Source organism: Lepidochelys kempii, chromosome 3, assembly GCF_965140265.1.
Source record: "Lepidochelys kempii isolate rLepKem1 chromosome 3, rLepKem1.hap2, whole genome shotgun sequence".
NCBI classification, from domain to species: Eukaryota; Metazoa; Chordata; order Testudines; family Cheloniidae; genus Lepidochelys; species Lepidochelys kempii.
The window spans coordinates 8,166,249-8,185,570 of NC_133258.1; the positions used below are offsets into that span (position 1 = coordinate 8,166,249).

A 19,322-nucleotide genomic window follows, 5' to 3' on the forward strand; every position below is an offset into this window, starting at 1 on the left:
TTACAGGTGGTTTTATAACACACTACTGTTCAGGATGTTATGGAAAAGAAGAAAAAAAAATCTGAAATGCAGTCGGGGTTGCACTTCTCAGACAAGGCAGCCAAAACAACAATACTCTTCACATATGGATGCCACCTTATCTTCTCTTCTTTGCAAACAGTGTAGGTTATTATAGATTTTGCCAGATTAACAAGGCTAAAAAGAAACTTGTCTTATCTCTGACTGTAGACTGCAAACCTATCCTATTGTAATCTGCCTTCAAAATCAATTTTAGTTGTGAGTCTCAGTGACAAAGACTATAGCTTATGACATGCTATGAAGCTGCATGAAGACAACTGGCATATTCAAGGACTCATTCTTAGTGGTGCTCAGCACCTGTAACTCCCACTGAAAACAGGGGAGCTCGGAGATGCTCAAGACCCTGTTCTAATTTAAAAAGAGTTTTCACTCATGTTATATTCCACAGTATAAAATTTACAAAACTTTACATAGCTCTGATTTGGATGGTCACAATGAAGGGAAGAGTGGCTAGCAAAGAGCCAGACTGGGGGGAGGAAAGAGGGATGGGAAGAACATTTATCCTTTTAGACATTTACATAATTGTAAAATTTTAAAGTTTATTTCATGTTTTGCTTGAGAAAATACAGCAGCTTCTTCTTATAGCCCTATTAAACACACAAAAGCCTTCAGGGATAGTTACAGGTTTTCTTTATTACATTTGCTCCATAGCAAGAGTTTTTGATTAGTTTCTGCATTTTCACTTTTAGTCTTGAGTTAGTATGAAACTATTTTACAACCTGATTATATTCTCAGTCCCAAACTGGTTGTCTTTCAAATGCAGAACCAAAAGATTCTTATTCCATTCACACGTCATTTCAACTTTTTGTTCTAAAAATAAAAAAAGAACATTAAAATAACTATAGTAGGTTTCATTTGACAACTGTAGGAATTTCTGAATCCTTGTTTCATGTCCCACATCAGACAGCTCTCCAGCTCAAAGGCTGTCATGTGATGACCACATTTGTCTAGTTTCATAAATTAATACTTAAGGCCCTGGACATTATGCAGTTATCTAACCTCCCAAATGGCTGAATATATTTACATTTTTGCCAGGATGTTACATTAATCCATATATCACAAATCTGCAAAAATTCTCTTGTTGCTGCCACCTTCCTGTTCCTTAGTATAGACACCTACCATTTTCTGTACAACAGCCACCTTCTTCTCTAGCACAGCTCCTAAATGTCCAACTCCTATGCGTGATAGGTGTTCCACATGGCAGCCACCTTCCTGTGTTATTCAACTCCTAAACCACATAGGAGTGGAACCTCCACTTCTGTGTGGTTTATGAGTCTTAGATGGCAGTTGCATACTCTTGGAAACTTCCTTCTGATGTCCTCAAGATAGTGTTTCAAATCCTTCTATCTCTGCCTGTCCCCACACTTACCCAGCTTAAGTTCCATGCAGGATGGGCAGTCAGCTGCCATGCAGAGTGCCCAAGCATCTCAGGAATCCACACAAGCTCTTGATGAATTCCTGTGGCATTTGAGTTTTTTATATATCTCACACACACACACTGACCCACACACTTTCAGAAATATTTCAGTAAAATTAAAGATCCCTTTTGAGTACAAAATACAGTTCAGCTCTACTACATAAATCAGGAAACATGCTACATAATTTAGATCTAATACGCCTTGTACTACAATAAGTCCTACTAATAACTGACTTAAAAAGTAACCGACTTTGCCAGAAATCTGTGCAACCACTCAAACAGCTAAATCATAATTTTAAATGATAAAGGCCTGAATTAGAGGAAATATTTTATAGCTAAGCTTTAAGCTTCCTTAGGAAGTTGATCTATAAATGTCAGCAGGAGTCTGTATGAAGGAATTTCATAAGAAAGATCTCCAGGTGATCTTACTGAAAACATCTGTTAAATGCTGTTTTCAAACACTCAGGTAACAAAGCTACACAGGCAATATTAGTAATACAGGAAACATCAGTCTCACAAGGCTGTTTTTGCTCACTAGAGTTACTGGTTAGCTCCATTTCCAGACCCTCAGTACACCAATATGGATCTTGTGAATTGCAGGCTTCCCCTCAGCTCATTGTCAACAGGCTAACAAGTCACAGTCCAGGATTTTTTTGAACTTTTTCATAAATGCTTTGTCCATTCCATCTTCCTTAGTGGATACTTTTATATTACAAGACACAGTATGAAGACTTGTTTAGTGTAAGACTAAATTGAATATGTAACCCATAAATTCCACTCACAATTGGAGCTTTAGAACTGAATATGAACACTCATCCATAAGGCAAGAAATTCCTCAATAGCATACTGATGTGCACAGAGCCAATTAACTAACAAGTTCTGTTTCTACACCCACAGAACATCAATTGTGAATTGATGCCATCCCAAGCAAGAGTAGCTACAACAACAGCTAACAACAGGGAGGAAACGGGAAAGAAAAAGGCTGTAAATTGTAACATTCTCTTTTCATCTTCAGGCACAGAAACATCTCCTTCCCCAGCAGGCTTGCGGTCAAATAGCAACATAAAAATTGCAGAACCAGACCTGACAAGTGATCCATCCAGTCCAATATTCAGTCTCTGGCCATGGTCAATACCAGATGCTTCAGAGTAAAGTTCAGGAAACCACATACTGAATAGTTATGGAACCTGCCCAATAAAGGAAGCTTCTGCGTAACCTCAAGAAACAAGTGGTCATGGCTTATGCCCTGAATCATGAAGTTGATATGCTTTCTAAAAGAAAGTCACCCTACCTAATGTAACTGTGTACGGCTCCCATCATCAATATAAATGGATAATCCTTTTATGAATCAATGTCAATATTCAGTATGGCAAAAAGTTGACCATTTATTCCTACTCTCTCATCTCTTCGCTGACAGCGAACCTATGACAGCAATTATTTCTCACCCCTTCACTACTTAGTTTAAGGGATTTTGCCAAAGCCTTTTTTTTTTTTAATCCAAATAATAATATATCAGCTAGCTTTCCTTTATCTGCTATTCTATGGACAAGTTCAAGTCAATTATTGTGCTACAGATTGCATATCTTAGTTAGCAGTTCAGCCACTTCACTCTGTAGTCCCTTCAGAACTCTTGGTTTTATGCTACTTATTACTCTGAACTCAAATATCATTATTTTCCAGCACCGTGTCTTTTGACACATCAACCTCTTACACTGTCTCATCTTTATTACCTGAGAAGAGCCGGTCTGGGGAAAACCCCATCTCCCTCTCTTCTGGAACAGGAACAAAGAGCTCTTAACTTCATTAAAAAACAATCAGTCCCAACAGAGAGAAAGAGTTGAAGAGTTCAGCATACTGGATTATCTACTGTTTCATCTCAAACTTATTAAATCAGCCACTCATTCAAATCTGCGGTCTATGAAAAGTTCACCCTGCTCTAGAACAGCTAGGCTGTTTGCTGAGCTCCATGGAAATTAGTCCTGCTTTCTCAATACCCTGTCAAATTCACCTAGATAAGATTTATCTCCTAAGGGATATTACCAGTGGTGAGCTGGAGCCGGTTTGCACCAGTTCACTGGAACCGGTTGTTAAATTTAGAAACCCTTTTAGAACCGGTTGTCGCGCGAGGGCAACAGTGGTGCCTTAGGCACCGACACCGTGGGTGCTCCGGGGTTGGAGCACCCATGGGGAAAATCTGGTGGCTCCAGAGCACCCACCAGCAGCTCCCTGCCCTGCCCCGCCCTGCGCCCAGCCCACCTCTGCTCCCCTTCCGTCCCCAAGTTATGCTTCCGCCCGCTGTGCTTCTCCACACACACACACACACACACACACACACACACACCACGAATCAGCTGTTTGTGCAGGAAGCCTGGGAGGGCTGAGAAGCAAGCGCCGGCTTCGTGCTCAGGCCCAGGGAGGCGGAGCGGAGGTGAGCTGGGGCGGAGGGTGCAAGGAGGGCCACCCACACCGCAGCAAGTAACCGGGGTAGGGGGCGGGGCGCGCAGGGGAACCGCTCCCCGCCCAAGCTCACCTCTGCCTCCCTGGGCCTGAGCACGAAGCCGATTCGCGGGAAGGCCGCGGGGGGGGGAATGGGGGGGGAGGGCAGAGAAGCAGAGTGGGGTGGCGCGTTCAGGGGAGGAGGAGGAGAAGGGGGAGGAGGCGGAGCGGAGGTGAGCTGGGGCCAGGCGCAGAGCTGCTGGTGGGTGCTCTGCACCCACCAAATTCTCCCTGTGGATGCTCCAGCCCCGGAGCACCCATGGAGTCAGTGCCTAAGGCACCACTTTTGATGTGATCAGTGGGGGGAGCAGCCGCTCCCCTTGCTCCCCCTCAGCTACGCTACCTCACCCCTAGAAGCCAGAGGGACCTGCCGGATGCTTCCTGGGAGCTGCCCCAGGCAAGCAACGCTGGGACTCCCCACCTCGCCCCCCGGCAGGTCCCTCTGGCTCTTAGGGGCGGGGTGGGCACCCACTGCGGTGGGCACCCACTACGGTAGCCCACGAGACCCTTCTGCCCGTTCTGGGGGCAGTCAGGGGACAGGGGTGGAAGGGGCAAGGGTCCGGGGGGGTGGGGGCATGTCAAGGAACGTGGGGGGTTGGATGGGGCAGGAGTCCCGGGGTTGGGGGGCACGACCCCCTCGTGGGGTGAGGAGGGAACCGGTTGTTAAGATTTTGGCAGCTCATCACTGGATATTACCAAGTGGTTAGCAGTAGCCATAATGATCCAATTGCCATGTCCCCATAGATCTCAAAGTAGAGCCTGTTAAGAATTTCTACAGGAAAAGGTTGTAGCCCATAATTGTTTGCCATCTCCCCCCTCAAGTCTCTGTAGAGGCTGCCACATCTGCCTCAGAAAAACCTGCAAAAGGTGCGTGGCCAAAGAATCTTATAAAGGCACTAAAACGTTCTTGATTATATTTGGTTGGGCTGCTGCTTATCAAGTGAGCAAAGGAGAGGTAACTCCTGAGTTCCAAACATGTATATTGAGGATGCAAAAAATCTCAGAGCTGAATAAGATGCCAGCTGATTTCATCTTCAGCTTTCTGAAAATCCTTAGGGGATAGTGAAAACTGTGTAAATTCTTTATACAACCCAGTTTCCTTAAAAAGAAAAGGAGGACTTGTGGCACCTTAGAGACTAACCACTTTATTTGAGCATAAGCTTTCGTGAGCTACAGCATCTGATGAAGTGGGCTGTAACTCACGAAAGCTTATGCTCAAATAAATTGGTTAGTCTCTAAGGTGCCACAACTACTCCTTTTCTTTTTGCGAATACAGACTAACACGGCTGCTACTCTGAAACCAGTTTCCTTAGCAACAGACTGTGCTGTCATTTTGAACACTAAAAAACAAACCACGATTTATGTTTTTTTAATTTATTTATTATTACTCAGAGCAGTGTTAGATATTTAAGGTCACCATCAATGACACTTGTAACTGAACAGTTTTTACCTAATATTAGTATAACTGAAATATCATTTTTGTTTGTTTTTGTTTATATACAAAAATTATCAAATGCATAAAATAGTCAGTTGTACAATTTACCCTGGAAGGTCCCTTGCTTGTCAGTCTGTCATATAATAATGGGGAAGGGAAGGATTTTGAAAATAGTAATGTGACTATAAAACCATAAATAGGGACTGGAACTAAAGAACATACATAGTATCTGAAACTACTTTTAGCGATTAATAAAGGCACATGGTTAAAAATAAAGTCCAATATTTTTTGTAATGCTGGCGTCTATTGGACTGATTTAGTAAGTGCTGTAATTTACAACCATCGCTCTTTGTTTATAACCCTGGGTTTGACCAATATGCAAATTAACCAAGGGTTTATCATTTACACACAATTATAATTATGCCCTGTAATTTATCTCCTTTTCCCTAACTGGTCAAAAGTAGTTAATTTCTAGCCTTTAAAAAAAAAAAAAATCTGTCTGTTTAAATACTATGTTTTCTAAACAAAAAAAAAGTCTAGAATCAAGAAGCCGTAGAAGCTTCAGGAAGTGCAATCTATTTATGGGTTATTCAAAAACTTAGTTCTTACAGACATCCCAGTTGTTATGCAGATCTTATCTGTTCACCCTTATCAAAATGAAGTCACAACCTCCCCCATGCCAACTACAAACTAATAAACTTTTGAATAATGCTTACAATGCACTGTAAAATTTTATGTTGGTGAGGAAATATGAGCTCTGACCTTTTGCAACAGAGAGAACACAAACAGCTCCATAAGATAAAATTAGGCTTGGTCTACACTAGGAACTTATCTTGGTATAACTACATTGCTCCAGGGTGTGGATTTTCAGGTGACCTAGTTATAACAACATAACCATAGGCGCCAACTTTATGGGTGCCCGGCCTGCACTCCACCCTGAGGCCCCGCCCCTGCTTGACCTCTTGCCCTTGGACCCCATCCATGCTGCACCTCCTCCCCCGAGGCCACAGCTGTTCGCTCCTCCCTGCCCACTCCTCCAATCATTGGCCCTTAATGCAGGAGGGGGTAGAAAGGAGCGAACAGCAAGTGGGAGGCGCTCAGGGGAGAAGGCAGAGAGGACAGAGTGGCAGGGGTGCTTGGGGGGTCTCAGGGAAGGGGGCAGAGCAGGAACGGGAAAAGGCCAAATGGCAACGGGGCTCAGGATGGAGTGGGGGTGGGGAATCCACCAGCAAAAACAAAAGTCAGTGCCTGTGAACCCAACCTCTGGGCAGACCGTGCTATGTCAACGGAAGGGCTTCTCCGGTTGACATAGCTACCGCCAGTCAGGAAGGTGGAGTCCCTATGCTGATGGGAGAAGCTCTCCTGTTGGCAAAGGCAGCATATTCACTAAGTGCTGCAGCCGTGCTACTGCAGTGCTGCAAGTCTGGAGGTGGGGATGGGAGGAGTTAGACGGAAGACAAACGTCTAAGGATTTATAGCTACGCATTTTTATGACAGCAGCTTTAGAGAAGTTTTTCTTGGTAGGCCTTTGCAGACAGTGTTACCGAACAGAGGGGGTGGGGTGTGTGTGTGTGTTAGATAGCTTCCTTCTTTACAAAGGGAGGAAGAACACACACAAAACCAAACTAAGATTGGAGCTAATATTGTAGCATAACCAGCTTGGAGGTTATTCTGTAGATTTTGAAGTTGACCTACTTTACATGAGCAGATTACCGACACTACTGCCACCGCCATAATAAGGGCTACCCAATACAGTAACTGGCTAGATTTCGCTGTCCCATGTAAGGTCACTCCTGGGTTAAGGAAGGCTAGCAGGGGTAATAAGTGTCTTCAAGGTGTAACCTGTTCAGAAACACACACAGCCAGACACATTTCATCTAAGGCTTTCAAATCATTTGACTAGCATTCATTAATTTTCACCATCTCTAATGAAATAGATAAATACAAGATCCATCCTGCAGATGGGGAAAAACAGAAGCAGAGATGTTAAAGCCCAAGTTTTCAAGATATCCATTAAGAGTTGGAATAGAACTCAGGAGTTCCAACTTTTCTTTTAAACAACACTCCTAGTTATGAAGTTTTGCTTTGCAAATCTAGAGTATCATTAAAAGATTAGTCACTGAACATCCAGTCATATGTAAGTAAAGCCATAAAGCAGCTGGAACAGTTGACTTGCTGGATTGTTTAATGTTTAAAATAAAATAAAAAATAAAACAAAAAAAAAGGAGTCAAACCTTCCAAACTCTACAGTTGATTATTTTGTGATGCAGGGGAAAGGCAAGTGGGGAGAAGGAATCCTTTTATTCCGTTTTAAAGGAGGCTAAGAGTTACTAGTAACTGAATTATAAATTGCCTTGTTCATGTACAGCCTCACTTCACAGTCCCTTATCCCAAACTAGGACACCTTATCAATTGAATTTTTGTTACTGCCTGAAATCTTCTACCTAAAACTTGAACATAGCAGTGAGAAATTTTCCAGACTCATGGGCCTGGCCTTGAGGAATTTGTGTGGGTAGGATGTAGGGACAGCACAGATGTTTTGGTATAAATCTGCTAGCTAGAGATATGTTCCCTCAACCCTCATACCACAGCCAAATTTCTCTGACTCTCTGCTACCCTTTTCAGTTATGCAGGACTGTATTTGTCCCTAAAGTAATATTTCACAGACTGTGGAAACTGGGAAATGGAAAATACTACATCAGATGCTTGCCTGTTGACTTGGCAACAGTACCAGATTTTCTGACATTTGTGGATGGAGGGATGTGTAATGCAGAACTTTAATCAGACTGGCCAGTGTCACAGGTAAAGGACAGGGATGAGGTGGCCACATAACCCATAAAAAAAAACCCACAATGAATATGAGCTACTGTGTTCCACACCCCCAACCTCCATCTGGCTTTGTTCCAATTATATGGTTCTCAGTTTTGTACTTACGCCTTCAGCCTATTTGCTTAGAAGTGGGAGGAATGCTAGTTTTCCCTTCATAGGGGATACACACCTTGTAATCCCAATATAATAGTCTAGCAAATTTGAACTTTGCCCATTGTTTAGTGAGCTGACTCAGTCCAGGGAAGTGAAAGCACTTCTACCACATGACTGAATTCCCCACCCACAACAGGTATTTTAACTACAAGTTCCTTACCAACTACCTGTGACTTTACATGAACAGTTTTAGACAACTTTCAAGACAGAATTAGTTGGTCTTGTGGCTACAGCAGAGGACTGAAATCATGAGCTAAATAATATGGGTTCTATACCTAGCTCTGCCAGACTTCCTATTTGACTTTGGGCAAGTCACAAAAGCCCTGAACCAGCTTCCACTGACTTCAGCAGAAGCCTTTTCATTGACATCAGTGGAAGTCTGCACAGGGTCTCATTAATCTCCTCTTGCCTCATTTTTCTACATGCTACTTAGGGCTTGAGAAGTTTACGTGACATCTTCTAGCCCAAAGACTAAGTCTTCTGAACAGGATGAATTACTGTGCCACTACACTCCCAAAACCACTGTAATTTTAAGGAAAAAAAAGTAGTTATGCATTGTATTTAACACTGTCAACCAACTTTAAGTAAGTTTTTTGAAATGTAAAGAACTACAGTTCTTACCTGTTATTCTTTCCTTCCCTTCCTAGCTTCAATATACTTCCTAACTCCTGTTTTTGCTCTTTTTTAAAATAATGGATAATGTCATCTCTTTTACTGTATTGTTTTCAGTACATTTTCACTGGTCTCTCTCTACACTTCACCCTTCTTTCTTTCACCCCCACTTTGTTTTCGGTTTCTCCTTTCTTCTCCTGAGAGCAAACAAGAAATAAGCCAGTCACTCTCCCCCTCTTTCAAACATCACCAGGACCTTTGGCATTTAGGGGTTAATACATTTGCAGTCTCTTGGTCATTTTCTACATAAAAGTTAGTCCCTGCCTTCAACTGTCATCTCCATGCTAAGCATTCCTAATGCATCTAATACCCTCAATATCTAGGCACCTACTATAGCTATAGATCTCTCCAATATGCCTGCATGTCCTTTCCCTTACTGACCAGACACAAGCAAAGTTGCATGAAAAAGTATGAGCAAATTTCTTTCTTCCAAAAATGAGGGAGACTTTGCCCTGCTCTGAAATCAGCTGTCACATCTAAAACAACCCACACAGGAGTACAGAAATGAATAAATGAAAAGGTAACTAACAGCATTATGGGTTGCAATATTAGTTAGGGAAGGGTGGTGTGCAAGTATTCTCTCTAGAATCACATGTAGATCTCAAGAGTACCTTACTGAGGTGGGTATACATTATTGGCCTCATTTTAAAGATGGGGGTAACTATATTGGAGAATTTAAGAAATGTGCCCAAGATCATATGCTGGAACCAAAATCTCCCAGTTGCTAGGTCCGTACCTAATGTATTAGACCACTGCTTCTTATTTTAAGAGTCTTACCTGGCATCTCCTTTTGAAAGATTGGTGTTTACAGGATGAAGAATAACCTTGTTTGTGTCCACATCCACCACACATTTTGTATGCAGATCAAACTCTATAAAGAAATAAAAAAGTATCAAATGCCATTCTTAATGTACCAGATTTTATGCACTATCACTTCCTCTAGCCACCAAGCTCCCCACTAGCCACACAAAAAAACACCAGAACTAGTGTTAAACTTCAGTGCCAGAGACAGTCTATTGTGATTGATTTAGTGTGATTTAAAAGCATTTATTCTTTTCAAACTGAAAGTACTAGTTGAGTTTTGTTGAAGGCTCTCCTTGCTGCTGTCACAGTTCTGCATACCTAGCTGGGGGCAGGCTGGCCCTAGTATGAGGCAAGTTCCAGTTATGTACTCATCCACTGGTGTGACACAGAGATGTCATGCCACTTGCCAGCACTGAGACACCAGCAGATTCCAGACCAACTACTAGGAACATTTTATGTAATAATTGTGCGCATGTATAATATCAGCAAGGTGCACTTAGAGAGAAGAGGGGTGACACCCCTGGAAGTAATAGGCTAGCTGGTACAGGTAATAAAACCATTAGAAGAGTGTGGGAATACTCTCCACCTCAAGGACTGAAACTAGTTTTTGGTAGAAGTGAAGCAAGACTGAAGTGTCTACTCACTAACAGGTGGAGCTGTCGATAGGGTGAAATGGGAGCAATATTATGACACTACATCTAGAAAACCCACTTTTACAAGGCCCAAAATGAGTAAATAATATTATTTCTATATTCAAGACAGATACTGGTCATATTGCTTAAATCACTCCTGAAAGATGCTCAGATACTATGATGATGAAAGCTGAATAAGAACCTGAACAGAATATCCTCACTTTTATATGCTAAAAAAAACCTTAATTGAGTCACCAAGATGTGTTCATGCCTAAACTGACTAACCATGTTTACTGTAATCCTCATCCCCACCTCCACTCTTTGCATAACATCTCAAATTTAGATTGTAAACTCTTTGAGGCAAGGACCATGTGTTTCAAGTTATTCTGTGAAACACCTAGCACACTTCTGGGAACTACAAAAGTAACATAGTAGAAGCAGGTTTCTTTCATTTCATAAATGGCTACATGTAAAATGGAAATAGATTTGTTTTTTAGCTGATCACAAAAAGGTTAAAAAAAAACCTGTGTGTGTGTGTGTGTAAGTGTGAGAATGACCTATGTCTTTGTCATCCTATGAATAAGCACAAAACAGAAAGCCACGGTGCAAGGGTGCCAGAACTAGATTTTGTTTGGCGAGCACTAGTTCCAATTAATCTAACGTGACCCAACCATATAATTGTTCCCTTCTAATGCATTATATAAAGCACCAGGCACCAGTAAAGACCAGAGAAGTAGTTTTGTTCTGAAAGATTTTCAACCAGGCAAATTTCCGAAGCTCTTCTAATATTAGTTTTGACTTCCTCCTCCACGTACTGACAATCAGCTTGCCTATCATTATCACACAGTACTGTCAGTTTAATTGAGTTTATATTTATGCTCTACAGTTGTGACACGCCAAATTTTCTTGGTCTGGTTGGCTAGTAATTGCATTCCAAGATTTTTAATAAGCAGCTTATTCCTCACAATTACTAAAAATGTTTACATTTCTAGTGTAAAGCACAAAGTGGAACAAAAGATGAATTATTCTCAATCCAGCCTTGAAGAGTAGGTCTATCAACGTTGTGTTTGGAGCCAATTGTCCTCCTCTGACCCAGGGGATTAAAGGGCAATGAAGTGCTTCCTGTCTGGGGCTCCCCACCCGATCAGGGTCTCAGTGCAATTTAGAGAGATCTGTTTGGGAAGTACATTCAGAAGTTTGTAAGCAAGATGGAATAGCTTCTCAACACCACGTGTCCTCAGGAGAAAGGAAGAAAAAAACGTGCCAGCAGATTTAGCACATATTATACACCCTCTCTTTTGATTGTTACAAAGATACCGTAAAACCACCCTCTATGTAGAAATCCTGCAGACAGATTGGTATGTGTTAAACAGGATCTCAAGAAACAATTATACATTATTCATTATGTTGGAAGGGGAAATTAAGGGCATTAAGGCTACCTCTTGATTGACTGCTTGGGTTTGGCAATACTGATTAATACTACCAGATCTACTGGGACTAGATACAGCATTAACTGGGGAAGCACAATCAACAACCACTTGTTTCAGTGAAGACAGAAGAATACTACCAGGATACAGTAATCAGCTGACTACTTTTGGAGTATTTGAGACTTCACAGTTTCATCATCTTGGAAAATATTTACTGTAGAGTAACAAAAGCCTATTTCAGAGCTGCAGAGCATGGGAATTGGGACATCTACTCTGAAAACCAAAGCGATCAAAAGTATCTTTGCCACCTACCCAAATTTACCTTTGGACTTGCATCAGGTGTTTAACAAAGCCATGTGAATAACTGTTTGATAATGTGCACTCATCACTCATACGTGTCAGTATGATGAATTTTTTTTGAAAATTCCTACTGTGCAACTGGGGCATAAAGGAAAATGGTGGGCATTTCCTCTCTCCCCACCTTTTTCTTGATTCCTCCAAGGTGTGCATGAGGGGAGACTCATCTTCTTAAAATCATTAGAAGAAGAGCCCAGGTCCTGAACACCTAAGGAGCTGCATGAGTGGGGCTTCACCTAAGTGCATTAACCCCCTGGCAAGCCTTATGAGTCTTGTAAGAGATCCCACACACAGGCCATATGCTTTTAGCCCTGTGCCTAGCTCAAAGAGCTTGTAGGGTTATGTAAACTCTATCTCTTTATTTAGGGTGAAAATTAAGGAACTGCATGTCCAATTTCACCTCAAATTTTGTAGATAAATATAACTTTAGGTCCACACCTAACTTACCAGTTCTAAGGCAGATACAGCTTTCAGAGGATTTTATAGATTGGATCTGGGACCCAAGAAATCAGGCATATGTAGAAATTTCTGAACTATTACATAGTTATGTGGGGTATTTTTAAACAGCTACCTCTGAGGGGGCTATAGTTCAATGGTAGACAAAGTGATCTTAATATATAGTTTGTAAGAACTGCTTTAGGATAATTCTAAAGGAAAAGTGAGATATTAAAGTAAAACTTGTACGTCTGCAATTTATCAAAATGTTGGTCAAGTCTGAGGAGTTATGTTGCCTCTTAAAACAACCATTTCAGTTTTAGGAAATCTGTTGGCTATAAGGACTAAAAGGTGTATTTAATGTGGTTTATACTGAATAGCTGAAGTATGAAAACTGTGAAACATGAAAATGGTATTAAGTGTATAAATAACTAAAGCTTTTATTTAAAAATGCAACATTGTCAGGTCAAATGTGGCCCAAAATATAAAAGTTCAAAATAAGCTTTCACAAAGTTTGAGACCAATAGACGTTTTACCTGATTTTTTTTTTTTAATGACAATGGAATTTCTTTTATCCAATTTAAAACAGATTAATATGGCTCTGCAGAGTTTACAACTGTACATTGTGGTATTATGCTACTGCATGAGAACCTAAATGAGAAGTTAGGTTTTTGTTTACTAAAGTTTATCCAAGCTGAGAAAAATGCAGTAATCTAAACAGCATTAAATGTGAAGAGTTTTGAAAGCATTTGTTTTTTAATTTGAAGTTTTATAACACAAAAAGACTTTTTAAAAATTATTTTAAAGAAGCACCATCATCTTAAAAATTAGGTGTTTTTTTTTAAATTGAAAGTAATTTCAGATACCACATATGCTCTCTGCCATCTTTTGTTTCAGAAAAATCTGAAAAGTCATTATTTCTTCCCTTTGCTATGTGAAAGACCCAAACAAAGGGAAAACCAATTGATTATATACAAAGTGCTGTCAAAACTGCTCAAAATAAACAAAACTAAGAAGAAAAAAATCTGAGCAAAGTTACAGCAAACATAGGCATTCCTGGAATCTATAACTTCCAGAGATGACTGTGACATTTTCTGCCCAGGGCTGGAACTGTCAGCAAGCAGCACCGCTGCTGTCAGCAGGCCCCCAGCAGCTCCTAGCTGCTGGGCAGCAGAGGGACCCCAGAGCTCCCAGCCCCTGCAGATGGCAACCCCCCTCACCCCCCTGCCGTGGACCAGCTGTGGCGGGTGGGCAGGCCCCAGAGCCCCTTTGGAAGCTGGAACCTCCTCCCTCCCCATTTTGTCAGGGATATTTTTAATAAAAATCAAGGGCAGGTCACGGGCTTCCCTGAATTTTTGTTTATTTCCCGAAACCTGTCCATGATTTTTACTGAAAATATCTGTTACATAATCTTAGCCATAATCATAATTATTGTCCCTCTTTGAGAGTAAATACTCAGCACGCCCAAGGTGTTATAAGCATTTCTCAGTTATGCAATTATATTTTAAGCAAGCTAAAACAAACTAGAACCACATGCTTTATCTGTGTGTCACTGCATAGTTTTCCACAGTGATCCCCAGGTTTATTATTGTTTACACTATGAGAGTTTAATATTAATATACTCTAACCATTCACTTTAAAGAGGATAATGGAGAGTAAAATCCTTGTGCTTCACATACTGTCATCAAGATATGACATTTACCACTTCATCTGTGAAACTAGCTATGCTATAACAAAAAGATTAATCATGCATAATAAACTTCAATTCTCAGACACATCATTTATATTTCTGCAGTACCTTTCATCCAGAACATTTCACAAACAATATATTCATAACCTAGTGGAAATGCAACCACCTCCAAAGTGCAGGGCAGCAGAAAGTTGGCACTCAGCACATTGCATAATAGTGGAAAATACACAGCAAGGACACTAAGGGCTAGCCCACACTGCCGCAGCAGCACTTTAACGTGCCTTGTGTGGTTGTGGCAGAGCACTGCGAGAGAGCTCTCCCAGCGCTCTAAAAAAACACCTCCACAAGGAGCGTGGCTTCCAGCGCTGGTGCACTGTCGACGTTGGCCCTTTACAGCGCTGAAACTTGCTGCGCTCAGGGGGGTATTTTTTCACCCCCTGAGCGAGGAAGTTGCAGCGCTGTAAATTGCCAGGGTAGACAAGCCCTAAGGAAAATTCCTTCTCTTGAAAAGAAGGCCTTAATATCAAAGCTGACACAAGAATCCTTTTTCTTACATTCAACAAACTGAGCGGTACTCAATTCATCTACCTTGGAAAGAGGAAGGTCTGAGTTAACATGACAGAGATTTAAACATATCGTTCCAAGGAATCTAGGTACTTCAAATTTGAAGCAGAGATCACTAAACCATCTTTTTCAGCTAATGTTATTGTTAAGATGAACAAGGGTATGGTATAGTTAAGATCCCTCTACACTAACATATAGGTATGGTACATCACTAGATAACTGAAAGGATTTATATATGATCTTTTCCTCTAATAAATTTGTTAGTCGCTAAGATGCCACAAGTACTCCTGTTCTTTTTGCAGATACAGACTAACATGGCTGCTACTCTGAAACCTGTCTCATGAATCAAACACATTTAGCGCATCTATCAATACTACTTGGAACGAAAAATAAACTTGAAGACAGAAGTGTAAAAATAAATTTTATGAGCTCAAATTGTCTGTCATTAGATTTCCCTTATTTGTTTTTATGGGTCCAGTTGACATTTAACTAGGTCACATCACACGCTTTTATAAAGTGAAGTCCAGCACTCACCCTAGCTACCATAAAAATAAATGTATGTCACTTCACTTGAAGTTACAGATTGGTATCAAAAACCTGTATGATGAAATTGAGAGCTTGTGAATATTCTTTAGTAAAAAGAACCAAGAGACCCCAACATAGTTCTATTCAATTGAAGAAAACAGCTGTGAATAATAGTAATAATAAATAATAACAACAACAACAACTAGATACTTTGGTAGCACCCCAAAAAGGTTCAGGGTTTCATTATGTTAGTTGCTAAATACACAACAACAAAGATATGGTTCTTGCCCAGAAGACCATCAGGTGACCTCACTCATATGAGTGGTTCCACAGAACTCAATGAGATTATGCACATAAGTGTTTATAGTATTGGAATGCAATCTGCAACAAGATGCAACAAATAAGTAACATAAGTGGACCAATGAATGTTTACTCAAACACCCACTGCAAAGCAAGAAGTTAGTGTGGTAAACCTGTCTTGCAAGGAGGCAGATGTAGTTATTTATATGGGGCCCAATCCAATTCCCATTAGCTATAATGGGAGCTGGATTGGACCAATAGTACCATAGATAAAATGGTAATCCTTTCAGCAGAGAGATCCTTGTACTTCTTCTGCAGAGAACCTATTACCAGGCATTGTATAAATGAGTAGAAGCATAACAAATAGATTTGCATACCACTTTATAGATCTACAGCAGAAAGCTTCCTACCCTGAGGAATTTACAGTCCAAAGACAATAACAGCATGCAGACGTCAAGAATATTTCAAAGGTTAAGCTTCTACAGTCAGTCAGCAACAGGTTTATAATATTTTAAAATCTCCTTTTGAGGGATCATGAGCAATAACCATGAACAGAATTCAGACTATTTCTCATTTCACATCCAAAGACCTCCCAAGATTCATACTAATGTTACTGAAAATTAAAACGCAAATTACAACACAGGTTTTTTAAAATCACTCTCTTGCCTTTAGGTTTATTAAAAAAAAAAAAAAACACAAGAACAACTTTTGAAGTGTTACCAGAGGATGATCCCTAAGACAGTCAGACTTTAAGACTGCATAACAGTACACAAACCTGGCATTACCTCATTGTTCATTACAGTAAGTTTCAGGAGCATTAGAAGTGTTGTATTGAGACACTAATTGTGTGTACATGTATATTTTTTCCTTAATTTATTTCCTGACTTTTAACAACACTGTATTTCCTTTTGTACATTTGTTTCTTGACCAGCTGCAACAACTGCATTTTTCTGAGTTTAAAAAAATCACAGTCAAAGAAAAGAAAAATACCCAGACTGTAATTAATACACCCCATAGGCAAGTTGTATTTTAAAAATTCCCTCGTCAATTCACACTTCCTCTTCAGCTTCTTTTATCCTCATGTCCTCATAGAGTCTGGGACACTTTGGGTCACTCTCACAACCGGAGGGAGGAGTCATTTGGTGGAAGGGAGAAGGGAAAGCGGATGGGCGGGGGAGAATGAGAGGGGGGAAAACAGGGAAGGAAGAAATCTGAGTGGGAAGGAAGTGAGGAGACAAGGAAGGAGCCCCATTGTAAAATGGGTGCAAGAGGTGGGGGATTCTAGAGGTGGGAGACAGGAAGAGAAGACGGAGGAAGATTATGAAGGGGGAGACCTTAGAAGGAATGAGACTCATAAAGGAGAGAAATATGGGGTGGTTACAGAGGGGACATGAATTAGTCAAGGGGGGGAGGTAACTACTCTATGTGGAGGCAGCTTAACCCCACTCACCCTCCACAGCAGCAGGGTCTGTTCCTCCCTTGCCCTGGTGCTACCTGCTGCCAGGCTCCCTGGGGGGGGGGAGGGCAGTAAATTCCCCCCCCCCCCATACACAGTGCTTGGCTTGGTGCGGGGCTTTGCTCAGCGAGGGGCGTGCAAGGGGGTGTCCCTCTCTCTTCAGGGACTAGTGTGTGTGTGTGTGTAAGTGTGAGGGGGACGGTCGGTGTCTCTCCCCACTCAGAGCGTGGGGGGGAGGGGTCCGGGGTCGGTCGGTGTCTCTCCCCACTCAGAGCGTGGGGGGGAGGGGTCCGGGGTCGGTCGGTGTCTCTCCCCACTCAGAGCGGGGGGGGGTCCGGGGTCGGTCGGTGTCTCTCCCCACTCAGAGCGGGGGGGGGGTCCGGGGTCTCTCCCCACTCAGAGCGGGGGGGGGGGGTCCGGGGTCTCTCCCCACTCAGAGCGGGGGGGGGCGGGGTCGGTCGGGGTCTCCCCCTCAGCGAGGGGCAGGGTCGGTCGGTCGGTGTCTCTCCCCACTCAGAGCGTGGGGGGGGTCCGGGGTCGGTCGGGGTCTCTCCCCACTCAGAGCGGGGGGGGTCCGGGGTCGGTCGGTGTCTCTCCCCACTCAGAGCGGGGGGGGGTCCGGGGTCGGTCGGTGTCTCTCCCCACTCAGAGCGTGGGGGGGGGTCCGGGGTCGGTCGGGGTCTCCCCCTCAGCGAGGGGCAGGGTCGGTCGGTCGGTGTCTCTCCCCACTCAGAGCGGGGGGGGGGGCGGGGTCGGTCGGGGTCTCTCCCCACTCAGAGCGGGGGGGGGAGGTCCGGGGTCGGTCGGGGTCTCTCCCCACTCAGAGCGGGGGGGGGGTCCGGGGTCGGTCGGGGTCTCTCCCCACTCAGAGCGGGGGGGGGAGGTCCGGGGTCGGTCGGGGTCTCTCCCCACTCAGAGCGGGGGGGGGAGGTCCGGGGTCGGTCGGGGTCTCTCCCCACTCAGAGCGGGGGGGGGGTCCGGGGTCTGTCGGGGTCTCTCCCCACTCAGAGCGGGGGGGGGGGGTCCGGGGTCGGTCGGGGTCTCTCCCCACTCAGAGCGGGGGGGGGGGTCCGGGGTCGGTCGGGGTCTCTCCCCACTCAGAGCGGGGGGGGGGGGTCCGGGGTCGGTCGGGGTCTCTCCCCACTCAGAGCGGGGAGGGGGTCGGGGTCTGTCGGGGTCTCTCCCCACTCAGAGCGGCGGGGGGGGGGGGTCCGGGATCGGTCGGGGTCTCCCCCTCAGCGAGGGGCAGGGTCGGTCGGTCGGGGTCTCTCCCCACTCAGAGCGGGGGGGGGTCGGTGTCTCTCCCTTTCCCCCCTGGGCCGGGCGCGCAGGGGGCTGCGCCGCACTCACCCCTCCTGTTCATGGGACGGACCCGCACCGCCACCTTCACTTTGGAGTCTCCCATCCCGCCGCTCCTCCGACTCTCCCTCCTCCTCGGCTTCCGTCTTCCAAGCAGGCACCGGACACCCTGCCGGCAGGGGATAGCGGGGGGAGGAGCGTCGCGACTCTCTGCGGGAGGGAGCGGGACTACAGCCCCCAGCGGGCCGCGCGCCACCCTTCGGGCTGCGAGGGTCAGGAGGGGGTGATGCATGCTGGGAAGCGTAGTCCCCCGGGTCCCTGTCGCTCCGCGTAGAGCGTTGCATGCTGGGGCATGTAGTCCCTTGAGGCTGCAGGGACCATGTTAGGTGGCGCCCCAGCCTTCTGGCTGCCTCTGGCCAGCGGGTTCTGGGCAATGGTGGGGTAACATGGGAGAGGTGTGGGGGGTCATGGCTGCCCAGCTCTGAGCTAGTGTGGTGCAACAGGGAGAGCGGGGCCTCATTTCTAGGAGAGGGTCCCTTGGGGGGAGCTGGGGGCCTGAGGCATCAGGACTCCTGGGTTCCATTCCCAGCTTGGTGGGGTGTGGGCTCTGGGCTCCAGTGGTGAGGGGAGGCGTGCAGCTATGCCCCCGTCCTAGCTCTGGCACTGACCTTGGGCAAGCCTTTCCGTATCTCAGTTCCCTGTCTATACCTGGGAGAATGAAAGTCATCCTTCTTCAGTGTACCTGGATAATAC

General features: G+C 44.1%; 1 protein-coding gene across 4 annotated transcripts in view; it reads right to left on the reverse strand.

The window, feature by feature from the left end:
- KIF13B (kinesin family member 13B) overlaps window positions 1-18,744 on the reverse strand; it is a 207,138-nt gene extending 188,394 nt beyond the window's left edge. For all 4 annotated transcript variants that reach the window (XM_073335650.1, XM_073335648.1, XM_073335649.1 and 1 more), the window contains exons 1-2: window positions 18,621-18,744; window positions 9,858-9,951 (exon numbers count right to left, since the gene is read on the reverse strand). In XM_073335650.1, the coding sequence (XP_073191751.1) occupies window positions 9,858-9,951; window positions 18,621-18,675 (149 nt within the window). In that variant the 5' untranslated portion in view covers window positions 18,676-18,744. The remainder of the gene's footprint in view (window positions 1-9,857; window positions 9,952-18,620) is intronic.
- Window positions 18,745-19,322: the final 578 nt, after the last annotated feature.